The following is a 23,191-nucleotide window of genomic DNA, read 5'->3' on the forward strand; positions in this document are numbered from 1 at the left end:
AGGATAGTAAGTCATGCATATGAAGAGGTGCCATCTGGTCCACAGAAACATTATGTCACAATACAGCTGTTAAATCTTCAAGGTACCGAAAATTCGCAACCTGACAGTAAAGCCACTTTTTAAAAAAACATTTCCCCAATTTGCTGTTTAAATATTAAGCCTACATTGGTTATTATTTATTTAAAACATTTCTACATGCCTCCTGTGTTTAGACAGTGTAGAACAATATTAAAATACATATCAAAAGTGTATTGTCAAATCTTGAAAGGCAGTATTTTTGACGATGCTGAAGTCCCCTACTCTATATTTGCATGACAGTTTGAAATATAGCTCAGTCAAAGCTTATTTTAGGGACATAACAACTTCAGCTTTTTTTCTGACTGAGCTGTGTTTCAAACTTCTATGCAAATAAGAAACAGAACTAGTAACCAACTTCAGCATCATATATTTGTACCTGGACAATAAAGAGACAGAGCCCAGCAAAAGCATTCTTTTCATTTAAGGTATATGTGTGTGTGCTTACAACCTCTTCTATCATTCAATCAGATAATATACAACAGCACATGATAGCACACCAAAATGTATCAACGTAACACAATCCAAACTACAAACAGATTTCTATATGAATCTGAAATTTTACAGTCAGGAACTTGATGGGGAAAGGCACTGGAAAGTGTTGGATAACAATTGCTTAAAGAGGCATCATATACAAACATATCAGAATGAATACTCACTAAATGGCTTCATATATCTTCCCAGCAAACTCTGTGCAAACAACTCAGGATGAATGCTCAATAAACTGGTCATCTGGAAACAACATATGTCCCAAGCACAAAACAAGAACTAATTGTGCATGCAAACCAGATAACCAAAGCAAGTGAGCTCAGCCACCTGCTATACATCAAGCTATATTTATATCACACATGTAAGCAAAATAATATTCAAGAATTAATATTTTTGAAAACATTGTTTTAGAAAACCCAGCATGCCAAGGATATGGGTTCTGTCCTAGCATGGAATAGGCAGAACTTCCCCCAAGTGAGGAGTCATGGTTCTTTCCCAGAGCTATGAAGGGGAACGCAAACAGCTGCAAGAATGGACTGAACTCCAAGGTGGGCATCTTTAGTTCCACAGTTTTGTGTCCCATTAGTAGCTTAAGCATGTTGTTTTGCTCATTTCTATCTAATGGAGGAGAGATTCTGAAGAGAAGTTCTCTGCAAAGAGATATAGAATACTGTACAAGAAGGGTGAAGTCTAATCTTATTCATCTTCACTCAAAAGTCAGTCCTACTGAGTTCCTTGAGTCAAGTAAATGAGTTTAGGATGTTGCTGTGCAGTGCAAGCCCATAAATGTCTACTCAGAAAAAAAATCTACTGAGCTCAATAGGACTTACCCTGGCTAAGTGAATACAGTGGTACCTCGGTTTACGAACTTAATCTGTTCCTGAAGTGCGTTCTTAAACCAAATCCGTTTTTAAACCGAGGCACGCTTTCCCTAATGAGGCCTCCCGCCACCAGTGCCCTTCCACCATTCGTAGACCGAGGTAAAGTTCACAAACTGGAGCACTACTTCCTGTTCTGCAGATTTCGTAAACTGAATAGTTCGTAAACAGGACTGTTCATAAACCGAGGTACCACTGTATAGGACTGAGCCGTAGTGATTTAAGCTTCATGTATTGAAGCTCTTTCAGGGACATGTGAAAATAGTGTTGCTGTGCTTCATTAATTATGAGTCCTTAGGCCATTTTCACACTTGAAGTTTACAGTTTGAGCCTGTTTATTCAGAAATAAGCCTGTTAACTCAACTTATTCCCAAATAAAGGTGCATTACCACTGCAGGAGTAAATTGCCTTTCATAATTTACTGAGACCACCTGGGCAATACTTTATTTCTGTTTTATGCCTTTTGACATACGTACACATTGCAATTATGCAAATTTTGTACTCCACCTGCAAATGAAATAACACAAACATTTTCATTCCATCTAATGGAAAACACCGTTTTGCTCAGTAAACTTACTGCCTCCTGAACGAGATAGGCATTTATAGTTTCTGCCTATCCATGTATATTAAAACATCCCACTGAGTTCAGTATTCTAAAGTATGTGCTCACAGTATTGCAGATTGCAATTCTAACCATGTCTACTCAGAAGTGATTCCCAATGAATTACAGAGGACTTACTACCCAGTAAGTGGGTTAGTACTGCATGCTTAGTCAGCCAGCAAATGGTGTTAACCAGTATCACTGCATGTGAATGTAGACAAGCTGAAATCTACATTTTGAAACTGGTACAGTAACTGATTTCTGCTTACAGTCCTACAGCACAAACTCATAATTCCATTGTATAAACAATCTATTCACCATTTTCTAAACTATTATATCCAATATGGAGTTATGCACTGAAATTATATTTGATTGTGGCCTCAACAATTTAAGAAATAATATGAAGTTGAGATGAGCCCCCCGCCTAGAAAGAATAAATAATGGGGGGGGACATATTTTAATGCCTACATCTATTTACAGTGTGCTTTTGTTTAGGAATGATTATAGTAGAAACTGGGGCTTGATTTAAAACATTATTTTGCATTTCTGAAATGCAGAATTGTTCTGATTTAAAGGGAGCACCAAAAGAATTAGAGAGAAAGGCATAATAGGCTTTAAAAATGAATTTTATCATTTTTAAAAATAAACGTCTGTTTCTAGCTATTTTGGGACCCAAGCCCCTTTGTCTTCATGTTCCTGACTCACTGTGCAATCTTAAATTCACCTGAGTTCAGTAAGGACTTACTCCCTGGTAAGAATTTCTGGGAATGCAGTCTCAGCTGACTTATAATGAAAGAAAAAAAGTTTCTTCCTCAGCCATACCAATACATTGCCACAAGGTGGCCGCATTTAGCCAAGCAGTTATGTTTGCCTAGGTGCACCCTGTTTTTTTCTTTATCCCATTGTATGCCATGTTAAATAAACACTCCTATCCAGTTAAAAACAGTATACCCACAAGCTTTAGCCCCATCACTATTGAGACAGATCAGTTGGTTCAAAGCGTCAGCGATCATCTGCTTCCAAAAGGTATGGTTTTTATGAAAGTTGCAAAAGTCAGCAAATTTTGTGAAATCTGCGAAAAGTTGTGAAGTCAGCAAAAGAGCATGACTTTACTGAACAAATCAGAATATGCAAAAGATACTGAGGAGGTCCACATTTCCGGGATTAGGGTGGGCTCACACCTGCAACCAATCTGCATTCTTGGTATCTGCTTATAAACATGCTAACTGGGTGTGTGTGGGTGGGTGTTGTTAACACTGTAACTTCGTTATTCCTAAAACTGATTTCATGCTAGTAAATTCTACTGTGTTTAGGGTAAGATGCTTCCATGTGATTTTTAGCTCGGTGTATTAGGTGCTTAAAATACACAAATTCAACAGGGGCAGCTTTCAGGCACCCAAAGATAACTTTCCCGATTACCATATCTCCTTACTGGGGGGAAATGGCGTCTTTGTGGGGAAATGGTCTCATGGACCAACTTCGGCCCCGGAGCAGAAAAGAGGCAAAACAAAAGCCCAACCCCAGCGGAACAACAGCTATGACTCTTCCCTTTGTACAGCAGGCTATATTCTAGCCACACAAAAATCTGAGATTTCTGCACTCACCCACATCTCTCCATCCAAACAAGTAAGAGGCATCATCACAGCTCAAAACCACAATTCAGCTGAAGTGCTACTGGAGGGTGTACAGCAGGACTAGTGAGGCGTGTAGCCTGGGAAAGAGGCTTGACCCAGGGACAGTCCCAAGGGCAGGATGGAGAGGTCCTCAGACCTGACATTCCCCACCCCCTGCTATATACCCAGAATGGGTAATATAATCAAAACCAGAATGACCAAAAGCCAGAGGCTGAAAGCACAGAGGAAGTTTCACCATGCTGCAATTAAAAAGGTTGAAGGTTTCCCTAAAGTGCACCCTGGATTTATTTATTTAAGTATCTTTCTCACAGCACCACAACTCACATAGCACCAACTGGAGACATCTGGGTGCTCCCCACTGCCACGTGCACTTTTTTGTGGGGAGGGACATGATCGATCATCCTCCCCTAGTCATTAAGAGTGATTACATGTTTGTTGTGCCTCCCAGTTATTGTTAGATGGCAGTGATGGAGGACATCCGTTCTATCTTTTTCCTGAAGACATTTTTTCTTCCCTGTTGACTTCTCAAAACCCACACTTTACAGGATCTTATTCTTTCCCTTTCCTTTGAGTTGTCTGGCATCAGTCATAGACAAGAGTAAGCCTGGCTGGCAGATCCATTTGCTGCCTACCTTCGTTCCACATGGCAAGATCCAGACAGATTTCCCACTGATTGCAGGGATGTTCAGTTATTACTATAGTTCAGCTTGAGGGCTTTGCAATGGTGAACTGAAGCGATCCACCATGTTTGTGCAAGAGCTTCCTCTGGTGGTGATAATATTTTTTGCAAGTCGTATTATGTGGAACCAATCCAGGTCTCTCCAGGCGAGTCAACAGAGTTCACTGTGGGATATAATTATTGAGGATGCTCTCATACATTTGTTTGAGAAGCTGGTGCTATGCAATGAGGCTGTATAATAGCTATCGCTAGAGATAATCTTATCTTTTCTTTTCTTTTAAATTACTGGCCACTTTGATAATCAAAACGACATTGAAATGCTATGACAAAACACAAAACACATTGTAAATAGGGAGACACACACACAATTCATTTTGAAATAAGCACCCAGTTTTTAGGCAAAAGTTACAACTTTGCAGCAACAGAGCTCTTCACTTATGATAAAAACTGCATATACAGTGTACATTTGAAGTACGTTTGAAGCACATTTTCCTTCTCTAAGAAATCTAGGCACTGTGATTTGCCCCTTACAGAGTTACAACTCTTAACAAACTACAGTGCCCAGAATTCTTTGAGGGGGGGGGATTTGTCCCTTGAATGTGCTTTAAAGGTATAGTGTGTATGCAGCCAGAGTGTGCCTTGTTGTTGTTGTTGTTGTTGTTGTTGTTGTTGTTGTTTATTGATTTTATATACTGCCCTATAGCTGGAGGTCTCACAGAATAAAATCAAAATATAACACCACAAAATACACAATCAAATTAAAAACAACAACCCAATAACTACCCCCAACAACCCCCCCCCCATTTTAAAAGGGCAGAGGATGTCAGTCAAATCAACCAAAGGCCTGGTTAAAAAGGAATGTTTTTGCCTGGCAGCTAAAGGTGTATAATGAAGGTGCCATATTTTCCCTTTGATATGTACCCCCTGTTAAATACATCCCATGATCATGCTGATTAGCTCTAGCTCCACCAGGGGCGGTTTGACTAATATTCAGAGCCTATTTAAGCTTGCGCAATAGTTTTCTAACTGTTCTCCTCCTTTTCCCCTTGTGGTTCTGAACCACCCACACACCTTCCTAGTACCTTATAAGGCATTATCTTTCGGCTACTCTCAGTGATTTCTTAACTTGACTTATTACCACGAGTTTCCTGTTCCTTCGCAATGTAAGCCGTTACAACAGCAAGGTATGGTTGTTTATGCTAAGCTTTTCTTACCCATTTATTCCACAGGTGCCACTGCAGAGAAGGCCTGTTCTCGTGTTGCCACCCTCTTGAGGAGGAGGCACATGAAGAAGGGCCTCAGAAGATAATCTCAGGGTCTGGGTAGATTCATATGGGAAGAGGTGGTCCTTGAGGTATTGCAGTCCTGAGCCGTTTAAGGCTGTATAGGTCAAATCCAGCACTTTGAATTGGGCCCAGAAACTAATTGGTAGTCAGTGCAGTCGGACCAGGGTCAGTGTAATATGCTCAAACCCTCTTGCTCCGGTGAGCAACCCGGCTGCTGAATTCTGTGCTAGCTGAAGTTTCCGAACTATCTTCATAGAGGCAGCCCTACATATAACCACCTTGAGGTTACCAGAGCATAGACAACAGTAGTTAAGCTATTCCTGTTCAGATAGGGGCATAGTTGGGCCACCAGCCAAGGCTGATGGAAGGCACTCCGGGCAACTGAGGCCACCTGAGTCTTGAGTGAGAGCAAAGGATCCAGGAGGACCCCCAAGCTGTGAAGCTGCTCCTTCAGAGGAAATTTTGCTTCAAAAGTTTCGTAGTAGCAAAAATTGCTGCATTTGGGGCTTTCACCTATTGGCTCCGGAGGCAAATGGAATCCTACTTGCTTCTGCTTACTCCTGCAAGTATGAAGGAAGGAGCAATTGGGCTGGAGGGGAAGGAGCAGAGAGGTGGGGATTCAGAGCTGCTCCTGTGAAACTATCATTTATAACTTTGGCAACCCAAACCTCTAATTTAAAAAGGATGTGGTTGACAAAGCACAAACCAGCAACCTCCTAGTCCTGCAAAAGGTAAATCCCACTGATGAAGATATAGACAGAGCTGAACAGAGATATTTCTGATCCCATGATGAGTCATGACAATTCAGACTATAACATTTCGTTATAAATTAAGGGGATTTCCACTGAACTGAATGAGAAACGGATGTTATAGATTAATTTTGCAAGTGATGTCATTGAACAAAGGGCATTTCACTCACGGTTATGTCACGAAGAGACATGTTGCAACCCAAAGAAATAGTTTTAACCACCACCACCCTTTCTTTTTACTTGGGACTTCTTTATGTTCGGCAAACTGATTTTCCACCTTAATACAATTTGTTTTAAGTTTTAACCAACAACAAATTTCTTTTATTCTCTGCTGTTCCTTCTGATAACTGCTATTATTTTCCAGGGCAGACCTTATCAGCAGACTTTCTACATGATACATTTGAATATATACACAAGACTTCCTAAATCCCAGCAGGTTACATAGGGAAACTGGTGTTTAAAGTGCTCCCAGATAAGAATGGCCTGTTTCTTCAGCTATGAGTTCAAAGCTTGAAATATCACAAGATTCCTCAGTGGTAGGAAATATGTTTTTTTGGTAGCTGTACAAAGAATCGCCAGACATCCTGTGTTGTTTAGGATGTCCTGTTTTTGGTGTTAAGAAGGGAGAAAGGTTGGGACTGTAGTCTCTTGCAGTATCAAAATGATGCATAATGGCCCCATAATTCACATACCCAATTTAACTGAAGTTCTCTAATTTAAACTGATCCAACAGCAATGAGTCAAATACGGTAAGTGTCTTCAAAAAAATAAGCTCAATCTTAAAAGGAGAGAGTGGCTTCAATTATTATGGTAAAGTAAGGGGAAATAGGATGCATGATCGCCTTGAACATCTGTTTTTCATGCTGCCATGTCATATCTGAAGAGGAAAATTGCTTTTACTCATGTGATGAGTCATATGAACAGCAGATACTGATATAGTCCATGTATCTGAGCTGAGAATCTTGCTCCTTCCAGCTACCGTCAGACCTCACTCAGGCCCTCAGAGGGACAGGAAGCAGTAGCTTTTCCATTGTGCTTAGCTCCATCTCCCTACCAGCTCAGTTACTACCTGATCTACTTTGTAACTAATAACTAGTGCCCAAGTTTCCCCTTCCTTCCCAAACCCTTTCCCCTTTGTGTTATGTATTTCTTTAGCTTATAAACCTAACAGTAGGGTTCTTTCTTTCTACACTATTCAGCTAAAGTGTAGTAAAACAGCAGCAGCAGCAAAAACAACAACAACAAAGGAGGAAATACTCAATTTCCCTTGTAAAGGGACCCCTGACCATTAGGTCCAGTCGTGACCGACTCTGGGGTTGCAGCGCTCATCTTGCTTTATTGGCTGAGGGAGCCGGCGTACAGCTTCCAGGTCATGTGGCCAGCATGACTAAGCCGCTTCTGGTGAACCAGAGCAGCGCACGGGAACACCGTTTACCTTCCCGCCAGAGCGGTACCTATTTATCTACTTGCACTTCATGCTTTCGAACTGCTAGGTAGGCAGGAGCAGGGACCAAACAATGGGAGCTCACCCCATCACGGGGATTCGAACCGCCAACCTTCTGATCAGCAAGTCCTAGACAGTGGCGTAGCGTGGGGGGGTGCAGGGGGGCCCGGCCGCACCGGGCGCAACATCTGGGGTTAGGGCAAATCCACGGGTTAGGGGGCGCAAATCCACGGGTTAGGGGGCGCAAATTACTTGCCTTGCCCCGGGTGCTGACAACCCACGCTACGCCACTGGTCCTAGGCTCTGTGATTTAACCCACAGCACCACCCACGTCCCTAATTTCCCTTGTTGTTGTTGTTGTTTAGTCATTTAGTCGTGTCCGACTCTTCGTGACCCCATGGACCAGAGCACGCCAGGCACTTCTGTCTTCCACAGCCTCCCACAGTTTGGTCAAACTCATGCTGGTAGCTTCGAGAACACTGTCCAACCATCTCGTCCTCTGTCGTCCCCTTCTCCTTGTAATTTCCCTTGTTACCCACATTAAATAACAGCATGAATGATTCCTGAGACTATGGACTAGGGAAGAGAACAAGATAGTGCTATCTTCTGGACTGGTTGTAAGTTAGAGGGCAGACAGGCGAGAGCTGGGCTGAGGGTGGACTCAGGTTAGTGGGGCAGTGCCCCATTTACCCTTGTGCACCAGCCTCCACTATGGCAAATCTTTGAAAATAAATTCTACAATTTTAGCAAGGGAGGACTTTGGTCTTTCAAATTTCAGCAGTGCCCTGTGTGAGGCCAAAATTTATCCTTTGCTTCTTGCCTTCCATTCTGCTCAATAGTTGCTATGCTCTGTGGTGCCCCCTAGATTCTGGTTGTGCTGCCCTAAATCCACTTATTTTAGAACAGAATTTTAAAAAGCCTCTCTCCTTGTCCTTATTCACCAAATATGTCATGCAGATGGTAAGCTCTAGTTTATTCCTAGAGATCTCAGTGTGATCACACTTACGTACATTGGACACAAGTTGTTTAATATTTTACAGCTACAAGGTTTCATAAATGTTTTATTTTTCATTTTCAAGAGCACATGATATAAGGGAACAAAGCAAGCGAATGAGGTATTTATTACCTCCTCGGTTCAAAGGCTGATGTTGTACACTAAATAGATTTAGTGCCATAATATTTCTTTCTCGGTGAATCGAGTTCACTGACATCCATTTTTAAGCAAAATAGCCCTAACACAAACAATGCTAGCCAAGCAGTAAGAAGGTACTTAACAGTCAGACATACATTTATTAGCCAGAAAAGAAAACCATGAAGATTTTTGTCATTTTGGCTTCCTCTTGATGGTAATGGTTTCTACCTTGCAGACTTTACGTAGAAAGAGAGAAATCAATTTCTTGCTCTGGTATCCATTATAACATTTTCGCAGGCTTTTTTCCTTGTCACAGTACAATGTGAAATCCTAGCCCAATTTCATCTGACTTCCAAATCTGGGCATTAATAAGCATATTCCTGGGGATAGCTAGAGCGCAGTTTAATTGGAGCCACAACTCAGCTACAGAAACTGGTGTTTCTTTGTTGTTTTTTAAATTCAGGGCTTTTTCTTGGATTGTGCTGTTTAATCATCTGAGCATGTGCCAAGTGCTTTTTCTTTTTTGCATACATTTATTCTGACATGGTTACTCCTTCTCCAAGTTCTTAGCCCCTAATAAAAGGCAAGGGGAGCTGCCTACATGTAGGAACCTTGTTTGGGATTAGCAGCTCACCACAGGAATATGAGGATTTGCTCTGTGCTGCTGAAAAATCTCTTGTTTTGGAGGCTTGCCTTGGCACAAGAAAACCCCTCTATTTCTGGGTCAAATCACCGCTTAAAAGCAGCTTGTTGCCACACTGAAGCAGCAGCCACAGGGAGCAATTCAAAACAATGGCCAGCCATCTTGTAGGTAGCAAGCACATTCCCACGCAAAGGCAAAGTTCCTGACTGTCTGTCTAATCTGAAAAGTGCCTTACAGACAAAGCCACCAGGCAGGACTCTATTTTTTTTTTTTAATAGCTCAATGGCACAGCGCATGCTCAGTTCTAGGCATCTCCAGGTGGGACTGCATAAGACCTGTGTCTAAAACCATGGAGAGCTACTGCCAGTCAGTGCTGAGATAATGGTTGTCCGACTCAGTATACAGTGGTACCTCGAGTTACATATGCTTCAAGTTACAGACTCTGCCAACCCAGAAATAGTGCTTCAGGTTAAGAACTTTGCTTCAGGATGAGAACAGAAATCGTGCTCCGGCGGCGCGGCAGCAGCAGGAGGCCCCATTAGCTAAAGTGGTGCTTCAGGTTAAGAACAGTTTCAGGTTAAGTACAGACCTCCGGAACAAATTAAGTACTTAACCCGAGGTACCACTGTAATTGGCTTCCTGTGGTTCTTTGGGAGACATCAATAAACATCCAGGTTTTTCTTTGTTGTTATTGATGTGAGGGTGGGGGGGTTCAACAGAGAGAAGAACATCGATCCAATCACTACACATATTTTTTGACAAACACCAAACTGGTGATGTTATAGAAGATTGCACCTACAAGTTAACCTTCCAAGGGGAAAAAAATGGCTCTGGAAAGTGCCGTGCCTACAGATAAAGCTTTCTAATGAAGTGGTTGTTTTATAAACTTTATTTTTCCCTCGCACAAAGTAAAGTGATAAGCTGTAGATATGAATTTCTGTTTCTGTTTCCCTTGGCTAGCAAATATGTAAAATGTATTAAAGCAGCTGAGAAAACTTTGGGGAATGACAAGCCTATAAAAAAGTAGTAAGTGCTGCCATTAAAAAAATGTGGTGGTAACTGAACTTGTTCATATTTCCAGGGTTCTAATGTGCATATTTCTCATTTCTCATAAATGTGTGTTTTCAGTCCACAAATTATTAGCAGACCTCCCCCGCAAAAAAGCATATGTTGCTGTCAAACATTTAGTGGCTCTTCTGAATAGAAGAAAGCATGTGCAGGTTGGCCGATGTAGCCACAACGGCTTCCTGCTTGAGTCAAGAATAACCTGTTTTGCTAATTTCTTTGTTTCATTTTACAAACTTTATATACTGCCTGATCATAAAAACAAACCTCAAAGCAGTTTACAAAAAGAAAATAATAATGAAGTTATCAGTAAAACACAACTATTTAAAACATTAAAAAGAAATTAAATTAAAACCAGCATTAAGGTAAAACCAGATTAAAACACATGTCAACATGCTACAGGTCTGGATTGGCTTGCCTAAACAAAAGTAGTTTTAGCAGGCACCCAAAAAGGCATACAGTGCCAGCCTGACATCAGTCAGAGTGGCTGGGGAAACCCAGCTGGGTGGGTGGAGTATAAATAATAAATTAGTAGTAGTAGTAGTAGTAGTAGTAGCTGCCTAATGTCTGTCATCTGATAGAATACCGTCAGGTTATTGCCATTAATCAGGAGTATAGCTGTATGTGCTCAGAGGTGGCCCCAATGTTGCTGAAATGCCTTTACAATGCTATCCTATACATAACTCAGAAGTAAGCTGTACTGAGTTCAGTCAGTACAGTCAGTACAGGTGAGAATAGGATTGCTGCTTTAGGAAAATGTGATAGAATGGTGTCTCCAGTTCCTTTTCTCTTCCTTCCATCCATCCATCCACCCGCCTACCCACCCCACTTTTTTTCAAATGAAATCTGGCAGACAGTTCTATAACATGTCAATGGGACGCGGGTGGCGCTGTGGGTTAAACCACAGAGCCTAGGGCTTGCTGATCAGAAGGTCGGCGGTTCGAATCCCCGTGACGGGGTGAGCTCCCATTGCTCGGTCCCTGCTCCTGCCAACCTAGCAGTTCGAAAGCACGTCAAAGTGCAAGTAGATAAATAGGTACTGCTCCGGCGGGAAGGTAAACGGCGTTTCCGTGTGCTGCTCTGGTTTGCCAGAAGTGGCTTAGTCATGCTGGCCACATGACCAGGATGCTGTACGCTGGCTCCCTCGGCCAATAAAGCGAGATGAGCACTGCAACCCCACAGTCATCCGTGACTAGACCTAACGGTCAGGGGTCCCTTTACCTTTACCTATACCACGTCAGTAACCAAAGCTTCTTGTCCTATGGCATGTATCACACCTAAAGGGGCATATAAATAAAACAAAATGGCATGTGTGTCTGAAGTAGCTCTTTGGATTGTAGCATCCGTGTTGACTTCTAGCAACATGGAAGCCACAACCCAAAGAGCTGTTTTAGGGACTAGAGCTGTCTAGTCCCAAAGAAAAAGCTAACTTTTTTTTGTTTGCCATCCTTTTCTTGGTTGTTTTAATTGTTCAAGTATTATCTTGCCGCATAAACACCTGGCAGGTTGAGACGATTTCTATGGCTCATATAATTGCAGATATAAATTAGATTGGGTCATAAAAAAAGTTCTGTGTAATCAAAAGTTGCATAATATATATTTGTTAATTTTTACCTAGTTGTGAGGACGTGGGTGTTGGGTGTCTTTCCACATCCACCAAATATGAAGCTACCTTATAAGGCTTTGAACAGGGTTGGACAAATTCATGGAGGGTAGATTTATTAATGTCTATCAATCATGGTAGGTCAATGTAACCTACATGTACAGGGGTAGTATACCTCAGCAAATCAGAGTGCCAACAACAGGGCACAGTCATTGCCTTCATGTGCCCTTCATGGGCACTTCCTTCTTACAGGTGCCAAAGACAGTATGCTGAACTAGATAGATTTTCATCTGATCCATCAAGATAATTGTTATGTACATTCACAAGTGTTTGAATGCATTCTGGAACACTTAACAAGGCAGTCCTATGCATGCTTACATAGAAATAAGCCTCACTATGTTCAATGGGTCTTATTCCATAGCAAGTGGGTTTAAAAAGGAAGGCTTACTTATATTTGACTAAGACTAATGGACTCATTGAATTCTGTTGGTCTGGCTTCTGAGTAGACCTGTTTAGGACAGTATGGCCAGAATATATAGTGCTATTCTACTATCTTCTCCCATCAACTCAAGGATTATCACTAGTGCAACAGGATTTCCTCCCTATACTACACACACACACACACACACACACACCCTGCACTCTCCCGACATATGCTCCAGTGTTGAGGGAACCCCTAGAACAGATGGGGGGTATCGCAGGAGGAGGAGGAAAAAATTATTGTACTGACAGAACTACTTACTTAGTTAAAATAAAAATGGGTTCTATTCAACACACTATCTGTCACATGGGTGTAGCCAGGATTTTTGTTGGGGGGGCAAGCCTTTTGTTAGGGGGTAGGACTCTTGTTATGCGGGGGCAGAACCTCCGTTAGCTGCTGCTGCTGCTGCTGCTGCTTCTGCTTCTTCTTCTTCCTCTTCTTCTTCTTCTTCTTCTTCTTAATTTATTTATACCCCGCCCATCTGGCTGGGTTTCCCCAGCCACTCTGGGTGGCTTCCAACAAACGATTAAAAATACATTAAAACATCAGTCATTAAAAACTTCCCTTTATTGATTTTTATTGAGGGGGGGGCAGCTGCCCCTCCCTGCCCCCCAGCTACACCCATGATCTGTCATCTTTGTATAAAGAATAGCGTAATAATATAACAATAAATATAATTAGTCTGACATGAGGTCTGTAGAAGAACAAATGCATCCATCCCTTAAAATACAGTAATAGCATTTCTGGGTTGTTTCTCTGAAAAGTATCACTATAGAATTGCTGGGGTGGTGGTGATAAGTCCGAATGTCATCCTGGGGTCCCCTCCAAACTTGTGGTTCAAATCTATAAAGTAAGGGGCTGTAACAAAGGAGGCTGCTAAAGCGATCAAACCAGTCCCTTTGTTAAGTCAATAGCTCTATTAAGTATTCGTTTGTATGACTGAGGAGCACAGGTGACTGACTGCCACAGAAACTACTAGCTGACGTTTTTTTCCAGAAGGTGAAGAAAAGGAGACAGTCCCCCAGCTGGAGGTGGTGTCATTGGCAAGAAGGGATGGATGGATTTGTCCATTTAGGTTCTCTCTCCTTCTCATTTTTCCAATCTTAAATTCCATTCTACAAATTTTGGCTGCAGTATATTTTTTAAAGCCTCAGGAAAATTCATCTGTATTTTAGTGCAAATTTCTCCCAACAGATCCATTTTTGTATGCCGTTTTGACTAATGCACAGATTTCTGTAAGCAATTTCCCTTAATATAATTCATTTTTAAATGTTATTTTCCCCAACGTATTTGTTTATACACGCATTTTCCCCCTAGCATAAGCATTTGGACAGATATGGTTTGGTTGGAGAACTGCACCCAAAATTCAGAGAACGGCAAATGTCAAAGGGTGGCTGTGTTTCGGTCCTCATATTGTTTTGCAAAGTGCAGATTAAGTAGTTTCACCTTTAAATGTGAACTGAACTGAAGTTCTATCCCTTAACTACTGGTGAATGTAAGGCCACGTTCATACCAATCCATTTAAAGTGCTATTGTTCACTTGCGGAGGCTCCACCCACAGCAGCGGATCCAGGGGATTTGGTTTCAACACCACCTAGGGTCGCACCACAGCCTCAGCAAGAATTGTGTGGCCCTCCGGACTTGGCTACCAGTCCCCGGCGGTCTGGCAGAGTTTCCAAGCGCCCAACTTATTTAAAGGACTATGTTGTTGGACATGTATCACTGTTGGTCTAAGTATGGGAAATGTAACCGATATGCTTTTGTGCCTAATTGAACCATTACGTGTAGTGCTGTATATAAGGAAACCATTACGATTGTAACTAACGCCTTATCTCGGTGGGGAGGGGTGTTATGTACTGAAGTTCTCACCCTGGGCCGGGGGGGGGGGGGATACTGTAGATAGTTTTCACTCAGGTCCACGTCAGTTATTTTAGGCGGGAAACCCTGGGTTGTTGTTGCTACAATGTTGACAGCCGGCTGCCTATAAAAGCAGGCCGGCTGAGCTGTTTGCTGTTCAGTTCTGTCCAGCTTACAAGTAAAGAGCTGCTCTGGAGAAATCGCTGTGTCGTCTGCTATGTTCGCCCACAACTTAACAGCTATGAAATCTGTTTAAACGTTCATGGCGTCCTTCAAATAATTCTGGGAGCTGTAGGGTGCTGAGAGTTGTTAGGAGACCCCATATTCCCCACAGAACTACAGTTCCCTGTGAAGGGAAGTTCCCTATGAAGAGGGGTTGATTGTTAAGCCACCATGAGAATTGTAGCTCTGTGAGGGGAATGGGGCTTCCTGACAACTCTCAATGCCCTTAGCAGACTACAGCTCCCAGAATTCTGTGGGGGACGCCATGACTGTTTTCGTGCTTTACTGTATGCTGTGAACATCGCCTGAGAGAGCAGTAGACTGGGGGCCAGCCTTGTCTTGGAATGGGCTGGGAAGAGAGATAGGGGTTTGACTTGCTCTCTGCCGAATACGAAGTTATGACTTTGCCCGCCTCCCTCTCCCAAAATAAAACATAAGGGGGGAGCGATATTTGTTGGAGTATGAATGCTGTGTGCACTTCCATCTCACACTCAGCATGTCTGTATGTGTAAATAAAACCATACACCGCAAAGATATCGCCCATCTCCAGTGACCTTCATTCCAAAGAAGCCAAACCCTCTGAGGTGTGTGTGCTGGCACCTGCAAAATCTCTCACTGCTCAGTTTGGAATGTGTGTTTCTCCTCAAAGAGGAGAAAAATAAATTGGGTTTACCACATAAACTTGGGTTGCTGAACAAAAGATGTCGGTTAATTGGCAATTGAAAGAGCCAATTGGTATTGAGCAATTGGTTGAACCCAGCAATGTTACCAGTTCGAAAGCACGCCAGTGCAAGTAGATAAATAGGTACTGCTGTGGCAGGAAGGTATATGGTGTTTCCATGCGCTCTGGTTTCTGTCACGGTGTTCCGTTGTCCCAGAATTGGTTAAGTCATGCTGGCCACATGACCCAGAAAGCTTATCTGTGGACAAACACCAGCTCCCTCAACTTGGAAGCAAGATGATCACTGCGATCCCATAGTCACTTTTGACTGGTCCTTTACATAGCTGTCAACTTTTCCCTTTTCTGGCGAGGAATCCTATTCGAAAAAATGGAATTTCCCTTAAAAAAAGGAAAACGTTGATGTTAAGTTGTGGGTGAACATATCAGACGACACAGCGATTCTTCAAACATCTCTTGTTTATTCACAGGCCAGAACAGAACTGAACTGAAGGTTTCAGCCAGCCTGCTTATATAGAGCTCCACTAGAACGCAATTTTCTGTAACTATCCAATCATTTTCTGTAACTATCCAATCACTGTAACCATTTTCTGTAACTATCCAATCACTGAACATCAGTTTTGATCCCTTATTGTGGACCTGAACTATCTACAGTATCCCCCTGCTGGCCCAGAGTGAGAACTTCAGTATATAACAGTTGACAGCTATGGTCCTTTACCTTTTTTAAAAAAATAGCATACAGTGGTACCTCGGGATGTGAACGGGATCCGTTCTGGAGCCCCATTCGCAACCTGAATAGAACGTAAGACGTGACGGCATGTCTGCGTGGGTCACGTTTTGCCACTTCCGTGCATGCGCGTGACGTCATTTTGAACGTCTGCACACGCGCAACCCAAAAGCGCTCAATCTGAAGCACATTTAACCTGAGGTATGACTGTATACCATTAGACATTTTTACAGACAATATGAAGAAACACTTTGGAAGACTTACATCACAATTCTATGGGCATATTATTTACTCTAAAGTAAGTCCCACCCAAAGATCAATGTCGTAAACCTGTGGTGGCCAAACCCGGCCCTCCAGATGTTTTGACACTACAACTCCCATTATCCGACAACGAGCGCCGCGTCAAAAAGTTCGGCTTTCTTGTCGCCAACAGCGGAGACAGAGCAGAGCAGGAGATGCTGTGAGTGGCGGCGGGGTGTGTGTGTGTGCACGGGGCACTCTTGCTGTGGGCAGGGGCACTCTTGCCCCTTTCGGGAGAGGGTGGGTCCGGTCCCCCACAAGGTCTGAGGGACAGTGGACCGGCCCCCTGATGAAAAAGTTTGCTGACCCCTGTGAAACAAACTTACTGTGGCAGATTTTGCCCAGCTGATGTTCTCCAGATGTTTTGGATTCCAACTCCCTTCAGGTCCAGCTAGTGCTAGGAAATACAGTTCTAAGTAAACATGCTAGGGCTTGCCGATCAGAAGGTCAGCGGTTCAAATCTCTGCAACGGGGTGAGCTCCTGTTGCTCGGTCCCTGCTCCTGCCAACCTAGCAGTTTGAAAGCACGTCAAAAGTGCAAGTAGATAAATAGATACCACTCCAGCAGGAAGGTAAACGGTTCGCCAGAAGCAGCTTAGTAATGCTGGCCACATGACTTGAAGCTGCCTGCGGATAAACGCCAGCTCCCTTGGCCTATAGAGCGAGATGAGTGCCGCAACCCCAGAGTCGTCCCGAGTGGACTTAATGGTCAGGGGTCCCTTTACCTTTACCTTTAAACATGCTTAGGGATGGATTGTCATTTATATTAGCAAATAGGAGATATATATATATATATATATATATATATATATATATATATATAATATCGTATATCGTATGTATATATTATATGTATATATTATTACTATTATTACACAATATTTTGACTACTCCCTTTCTGGAATCTTCAATCCCTTCCCTAAAACATTATTTCCATCTCTCCCATTTTTAGATTTCCTGTCTTTTTATCTCCAATAGATTACCTATTCTTCTACTGTTTGTGCTCTGTAATACTATAGAGTACTTTTAAAACTACCAAAAAAGAGAAAGAAGAAAATAGTAGTTGATACTGATATTTTGGGAAGCAGATTCTGACCTTATAAAGCATCATGAAAACAGGAAGGGCTCTTTATTCAGGTGGAATTATGAGTGAGAGAGGTTCCTAAGTGACAGCTCTGACTGTGTTAAACATTAAGTCTGGAAGGAGGTGGAGTCTCCCTGGGAGTAGACAAGGTCCAAGGGGAGCAGGAACTGCCTGCAAATATCTGTTATAACAAGCATTTGCCTTGTCACTCACTGCTTTATGTAACAGAACAGTAATTTGCCATATCACCTACCTCCCATCACCGGCCGTTTCACTGCAACTCATAGCTTCTCAACATTTCAGGAATTAAAGACAAGAAAGAAGAACCCCAACTTTTGGTAAGTCTGCATTTTTCTACTTTTTTCTGAGTTTTGTGCAGTTCTTTTTTTCTGGTGGATGCAGGGGTACGCATATCCCTAAACATTTTGTGAATCTTTGTACTTTTGTCCCTTTACTGTATTTATTTTTCCCAATTTGAACTATAAAATGGTTATTTTCTTGAATCAAAGTTGTAGCCCTAAATATTTTTTTATAAAAAAGCACTGGTTTTGTGTATTATGTGCACTTAAATGCTGTGTTTTAAAAAAGCAGAGACTGAGTGTGTGAAAGTGGGAGTGAGAGTGAGAGTGCCAAACTATTAAATAGAATACTGTACTTTGGTCCTTTTTTCACTCTAATTAATTCCACAAAACTATTTAAATCAGGGATCCAAAATCCATATTAATGTATGCCCAAATTTGAATGAAACAACACAACAGGTTTTGTGTTTTTTTTTGAAAACTACTCTGGTGAATTTCATGTTACCCCACCTGAAGGATGTCCAATGTAGCATTTTATTTAATACAAAATAATTACTGGCTGGTTGTTCTGAATGCTATTTTTGGAGAAGGCCATTTGTTTTAAAAGCAGCATTTGCTTGCGTGCGTGCATGTTGTAGTTCCACTAGCTGCATGTTTCTTTAAGACCTAAAGTGGTTTGTTATTTAATTTCCTGAAAGATTCCATTTGCTCATCAGCCAGAAATGGCATCAGAGAGCCAAGCAAAGGCAAACATGAACGGAAAGCTTGAAGAGATGGCTGAAAGAAATAATGCTTCTCAAGATGAAAGGAAAAGGTGGGTATTTTCCTGCATTTACAGTCCATGAGTTTGTCTTACTTGCTTCATAATGCTTCCTGTTCATGGAGGAAAACATCACCTAGTTATACACAGCCTTTCAAATGCAACTAGTCTGTTCAAGTTATTTGCCGGCTGACTCTTGGATTTTAGGGAAGCCAGCAACATCTAATACTGTATCTCTTTTGGTGTATCTCTACATTAATTTGTAATCTGCAGACATGGTAGAATAATATATTGTCATCTTGGTAGTTTTACTGTCTGTCTGTTATTACATGGTTTGTTTGTCAAAATTAAGGATAAGGTAGAAATTAAATCCTGTTCATATTTAAAGGCAAACTTAACAAACTGCATTTTCCAAAACAGTATGTGAAGCATCTTTTGAAATTCACACGTCTCTGAATTTCACAATCTAATTCTCCATCCTTCTAATGTAATCCATAGAAGAATCTTTTAAAGGCATAGATAGGTGAAAATAACATACACTAATGTATTATATTAGTAAAAACTCCCAACAAAAAATGTGTGCATTAGGAGAAATACATCCTAAGATGCTGACAAATTTTCATTTTTTTAAAAAAGGCAAAAATCATAAATTGCTATGGAAATGTGGACAACTGAATTTAAGATTGGATAAATGAGAAACAGAGAACTGACTAATTTGTCCATCCTGAGTAAAATGTATAAGGGTTTTTTTAAACAACAACAACAACAATAAACATTATTCAAAAATACAACAACCTAGAAACAGTGCTGACATTATATATTTAATCATTGGTATGTTCTTTTTTGACTACTTTTTGACAAGGCCGTGGGGCATTACAAATATATTTACGATTCTGGATCTTTGCATCACTATCTTGATTAATTCAGAAAGCTTGAAACCACATTTGGCACTTTGCCAGCCATGTATGAATTTGCTCAGATTTTACTAATCCCCCCTCCTTACAGATAATAATCGGTGCTTATAGGCAGAAGTTCGGCACTTGTACCTTATCCCATCATTGGCGCTAACTGCCAGGAGAAAGCTTCACCTGCTGCATTACCGTCTAGTGATACTGTCTAGCTCTTAGAAACACAAGCCTGTCGGGAGACAGGACATCACACGTCAATTATGTTGCTCTATTGTGTTCTAACAGTAAAAAAATAATGTAGGCGTTTGTTGCAATGCAAAGTAGCTTCCTTTTAGGAAGCTTCATGTCTAGTTTTGTGTGGGAGGTGAAATCAAGGACAAATTGCCTAGCCTGCAGGCGAGTAAGGATTGTGCTGTGAAGACTCCCATCTCACTTTCTTGTGGGTTCCAAATGCCTTAAGAGCCCCAGTGCCCTCTAATGTTTCGGGCTCTTCTCATTTCCAGACACCTTCTTAGGGTGGCTTCATTATGCTTTTGCTACTTAGCCCATTGCTGAGGTAGGATGCCCCAGACTTGGGGCCCCTCCTTCCCTGTTTCCTCCTTCTCTGGTGGTACCGGTATTTGCCATTTCCTTTTTTTTTCCAGCTGTAACCTCTGAATTTACCACAGGTGATGCTGTTTCCCCTTATTCCTATCACAGTCAGCATCTTGCTCTCAGCTGCTGTTAATTTCCCTCCTTTCCCCACCCTGTTTACTTCCAGGGCCTCTGCTTATTCCTCCTCAGTTCCACTCACTCACATATTCGCCTTCATTTGCCTTTCTCCATGGCTGGAATCCACACCCAAAGCCCCTTGAGACCCACCTTATCCTTTGCAAGGCTGAGTGACCTGCCATCTTCAGCATGGTCTCCCTGCTTCGTTGATTCCAGTAGGGCTGGACCATCAACACCTCAGTATGCTAGAAAGGAGGCCTCTCTGATCCCTCCTCACACACACATTTTCTTTTCTATCTCTCTATATCAAATGCAGGGGAAACTGATTAGATGTGTTTGGATCAGTTCATAAATAGTCACATACACACTATACATTTATAGTTGTTGTTTAGTCGTGTCCGACTCTTTGTGACCCCATGGACCAGAGCACGCCAGGCACTCCTGTCTTCCACTGTCTTCTCTTCTCATGAGGTGGCCAAAGTATTGGAATCTCAGCTTCAGGATCTGTCCTTCCAGTGAGCACTCAGGGCTGATTTCCTTAAGAATGGATAGGTTTGATCTTCACCCCTTTACCAGTCTTGGCATCTCTCAAAGAGTCATGGGAGCTGTAGCTCTTACAGGGGTCTCTTAACAACTCTCAGTACCCTTAACAAATTAGTGGGTACTTTGGGTGAAGTCATGCCTGCTAAAGTGGTGTAAGATTGCTTGAAGCATATGCCATGGATGTGCTCATAATTCTAAACACCTCTGGTTCAGAATTATGACAAGCAAGTGAGGCTCAAATGCTCTCCCTTCCCCATTGTGCCAGAGGAGAAGATGTTTAAAGCTTCCTTTTGCTCTTTGGAATACATTTTGGGGTCCTGTTATGTCTGAATAGGTTACATCAGAATATAGCAATCCAGGATCAAAACTGTGGTTTCAAATCCTGGTTTAAATCATTGTGGTTTGGACAAACCATTCTGTCCTCTGCGTACAGCTGTAATGGGAAACCGTGATTTGTTTGAAATAGCAAAACAGATGCTGTAAACACATACGATAATATAAATATGTAAAGTTCAGCCTAAAAGAAAAAGACAGATGAGAAGAGGAAAAATGAGAGATGAGAACTAAACTGAGAGATGAGATTATCGGGGGCGGTGTGTGTGTGCTAGTGAGATATATGGCTGCTATTTAAAATTTATAAACCAGATGTTTTGGTCTACAACTCCCATGATCCCTAGCTAGCAGGACCAGTGGTCAGGGAAGATGGGAATTGTAGTCTCAAAACATCTGGAGGGCCGAGGTTGAGGAAGCCTGGTATAAACTAACTAGGGCGAATATTTGTTGAATACCTTGTAGAATGCTTGTAATTATGTGTAATTTTTGACTTGCCACTGCTGTTCATTTAATATGTTCTGAGCCAATTTGGGGGGAAATGTTGTGCAGAAATGACATGCAAATAAACCAGTGACATGGTCCTCTGAGCCCTCTGAAATCTCAGAAGCCCTGATGCAATCCCAGGATTCAGGAGCAGCCCGATTCAGTTCAGATGCTTTGATGGATACCTGTTTCAACTGGGAAAAGCCTTAAATCCCTCTGAGCATACACAACCCTAGGATAATGTTGCCGGCCCTGCTGTGCTAGTTTGAAATCCTATGTCAACCCAAAATTACAGAGCTGCCAATTCTGAGGAGCAGAAAGGGATTTTAGATTTTGTATTTTAATGCCTGCTCTTACTGGTGTCTGACCATAATTTGGTGGTGATATGAGACTGACTTAAGAGATGTTACATGCACACACATTTTAAAAGGGGCTTTAGAAATAGCTGCAAAATGCATCACACAAGAACAAATGCAATTTGCTTTTTATTTTATGCCTTCAAGGGGAAATTTTGTTTTTGTTTATTGTTAACGGTTCAACTTGGTTCTTCTCTGAAATCTCACAAAGCTATTTATTATTTGTTCAGCAGTAAAGAAAAGCCAAGCAAAGAGAAGCCTAAGAAGGTCAGCCCATTTACAATGGTAAGCTCTGTTCCATGTGTATATTGTACTGTACTTTAATCGATGCACACTTCTACAGGCCCATTGCAGATGTAGCGCTGGTGATCTTTTAATAGATAAGACATAAACTGTAGACTCTCACTTCTTTTTTCCTCATGTGCAAATTTCACCCCTTATTCTCTTATCAGCATAAATTATGTGGTGCAGTGTAACATCTTGACCAGTGTTAACTATGGTTAGCTTTAACCAGGACCTGCAGAGTCTGTTAAACACTAATTAGGGTAAGTCTTCATGGTTAAATTAAGGCTGTGTGCGCATTGCATGCTTTAAACACAGCAAGGCTGTTCTTTTTCTCAATTAGGATTGAAGCTCATTTGGGGGAAAACACATCAAATCGCAGTATTTCTATTAGAAACAACAAGAGTGATATTGGTTGTGAATAACCTTATGTGTACACCGCTTCCGAAAGCTGCTGTGGGAGCACACTATATGCAGAGTAAACAAGAATGTGTACACAGCATAGTTAGTCTTGATGATGTAACGCTATCGGAAGAAAGAAATAGTTTACATGGAGAGGCAAGGATATGGTAGTGAATAGCTGCATAATATTTGCACTAGGCTATTGTGTCAAATATTAAATGTATATTAGGTGAGTAAGGACATAAGTATGACTGATTGCTATCCATAGGGTGCTTATGTTAGGAAACATCAACCCTAAAGAACGACATCTTCATTTGCATAGAAATGTGCATTTGTTCGACTCTCTATAGTACTGGAAGCCTTCGTTTTTATCCCATCCCATTTCCTAATGCCAGAGCCTGATTTCTTAAACTGGTGCAAATCAACTGCTCAAGATTCTTCAGCCTCCCAAAATGACATCCCACAACTATGTTACGAGTAGAGTGCA

The 23,191-nt window shown here is 41.7% G+C and overlaps 2 protein-coding genes across 7 annotated transcripts in view; one reads left to right on the forward strand and one right to left on the reverse strand.

Moving 5' to 3' along the window:
- Positions 1 to 17,696, reverse strand: part of ADAM22 (ADAM metallopeptidase domain 22) — a 204,640-nt gene extending 186,944 nt beyond the window's left edge. The window contains exon 1 of the mRNA XM_083578538.1: positions 17,691 to 17,696. The gene's annotated coding sequence lies outside the window, so the exon portion shown is untranslated. The remainder of the gene's footprint in view (positions 1 to 17,690) is intronic.
- The window catches only part of ABCB1 (ATP binding cassette subfamily B member 1), a 62,219-nt gene continuing 44,531 nt past the window's right edge, over positions 5,504 to 23,191 (forward strand). The window contains exons 1-4 of one of the 6 annotated variants that reach the window (XM_083578491.1): positions 5,504 to 5,540; positions 17,856 to 17,965; positions 18,647 to 18,740; positions 22,254 to 22,305. In XM_083578491.1, the coding sequence (XP_083434617.1) occupies positions 18,649 to 18,740; positions 22,254 to 22,305 (144 nt within the window). In that variant the 5' untranslated portion in view covers positions 5,504 to 5,540; positions 17,856 to 17,965; positions 18,647 to 18,648. Of the gene's footprint in view, positions 5,541 to 17,731; positions 17,966 to 18,624; positions 18,741 to 22,250; positions 22,306 to 23,191 lie in introns of those variants that run through there. The other 5 variants (XM_083578487.1, XM_083578490.1, XM_083578486.1 and 2 more) reach the window with 5 other exon arrangements.

The sequence above is a fragment of the Podarcis filfolensis genome, assembly GCF_964270895.1.
Source record: "Podarcis filfolensis genome assembly, chromosome: 12".
NCBI lineage: Eukaryota > Metazoa > Chordata > Lepidosauria > Squamata > Lacertidae > Podarcis > Podarcis filfolensis.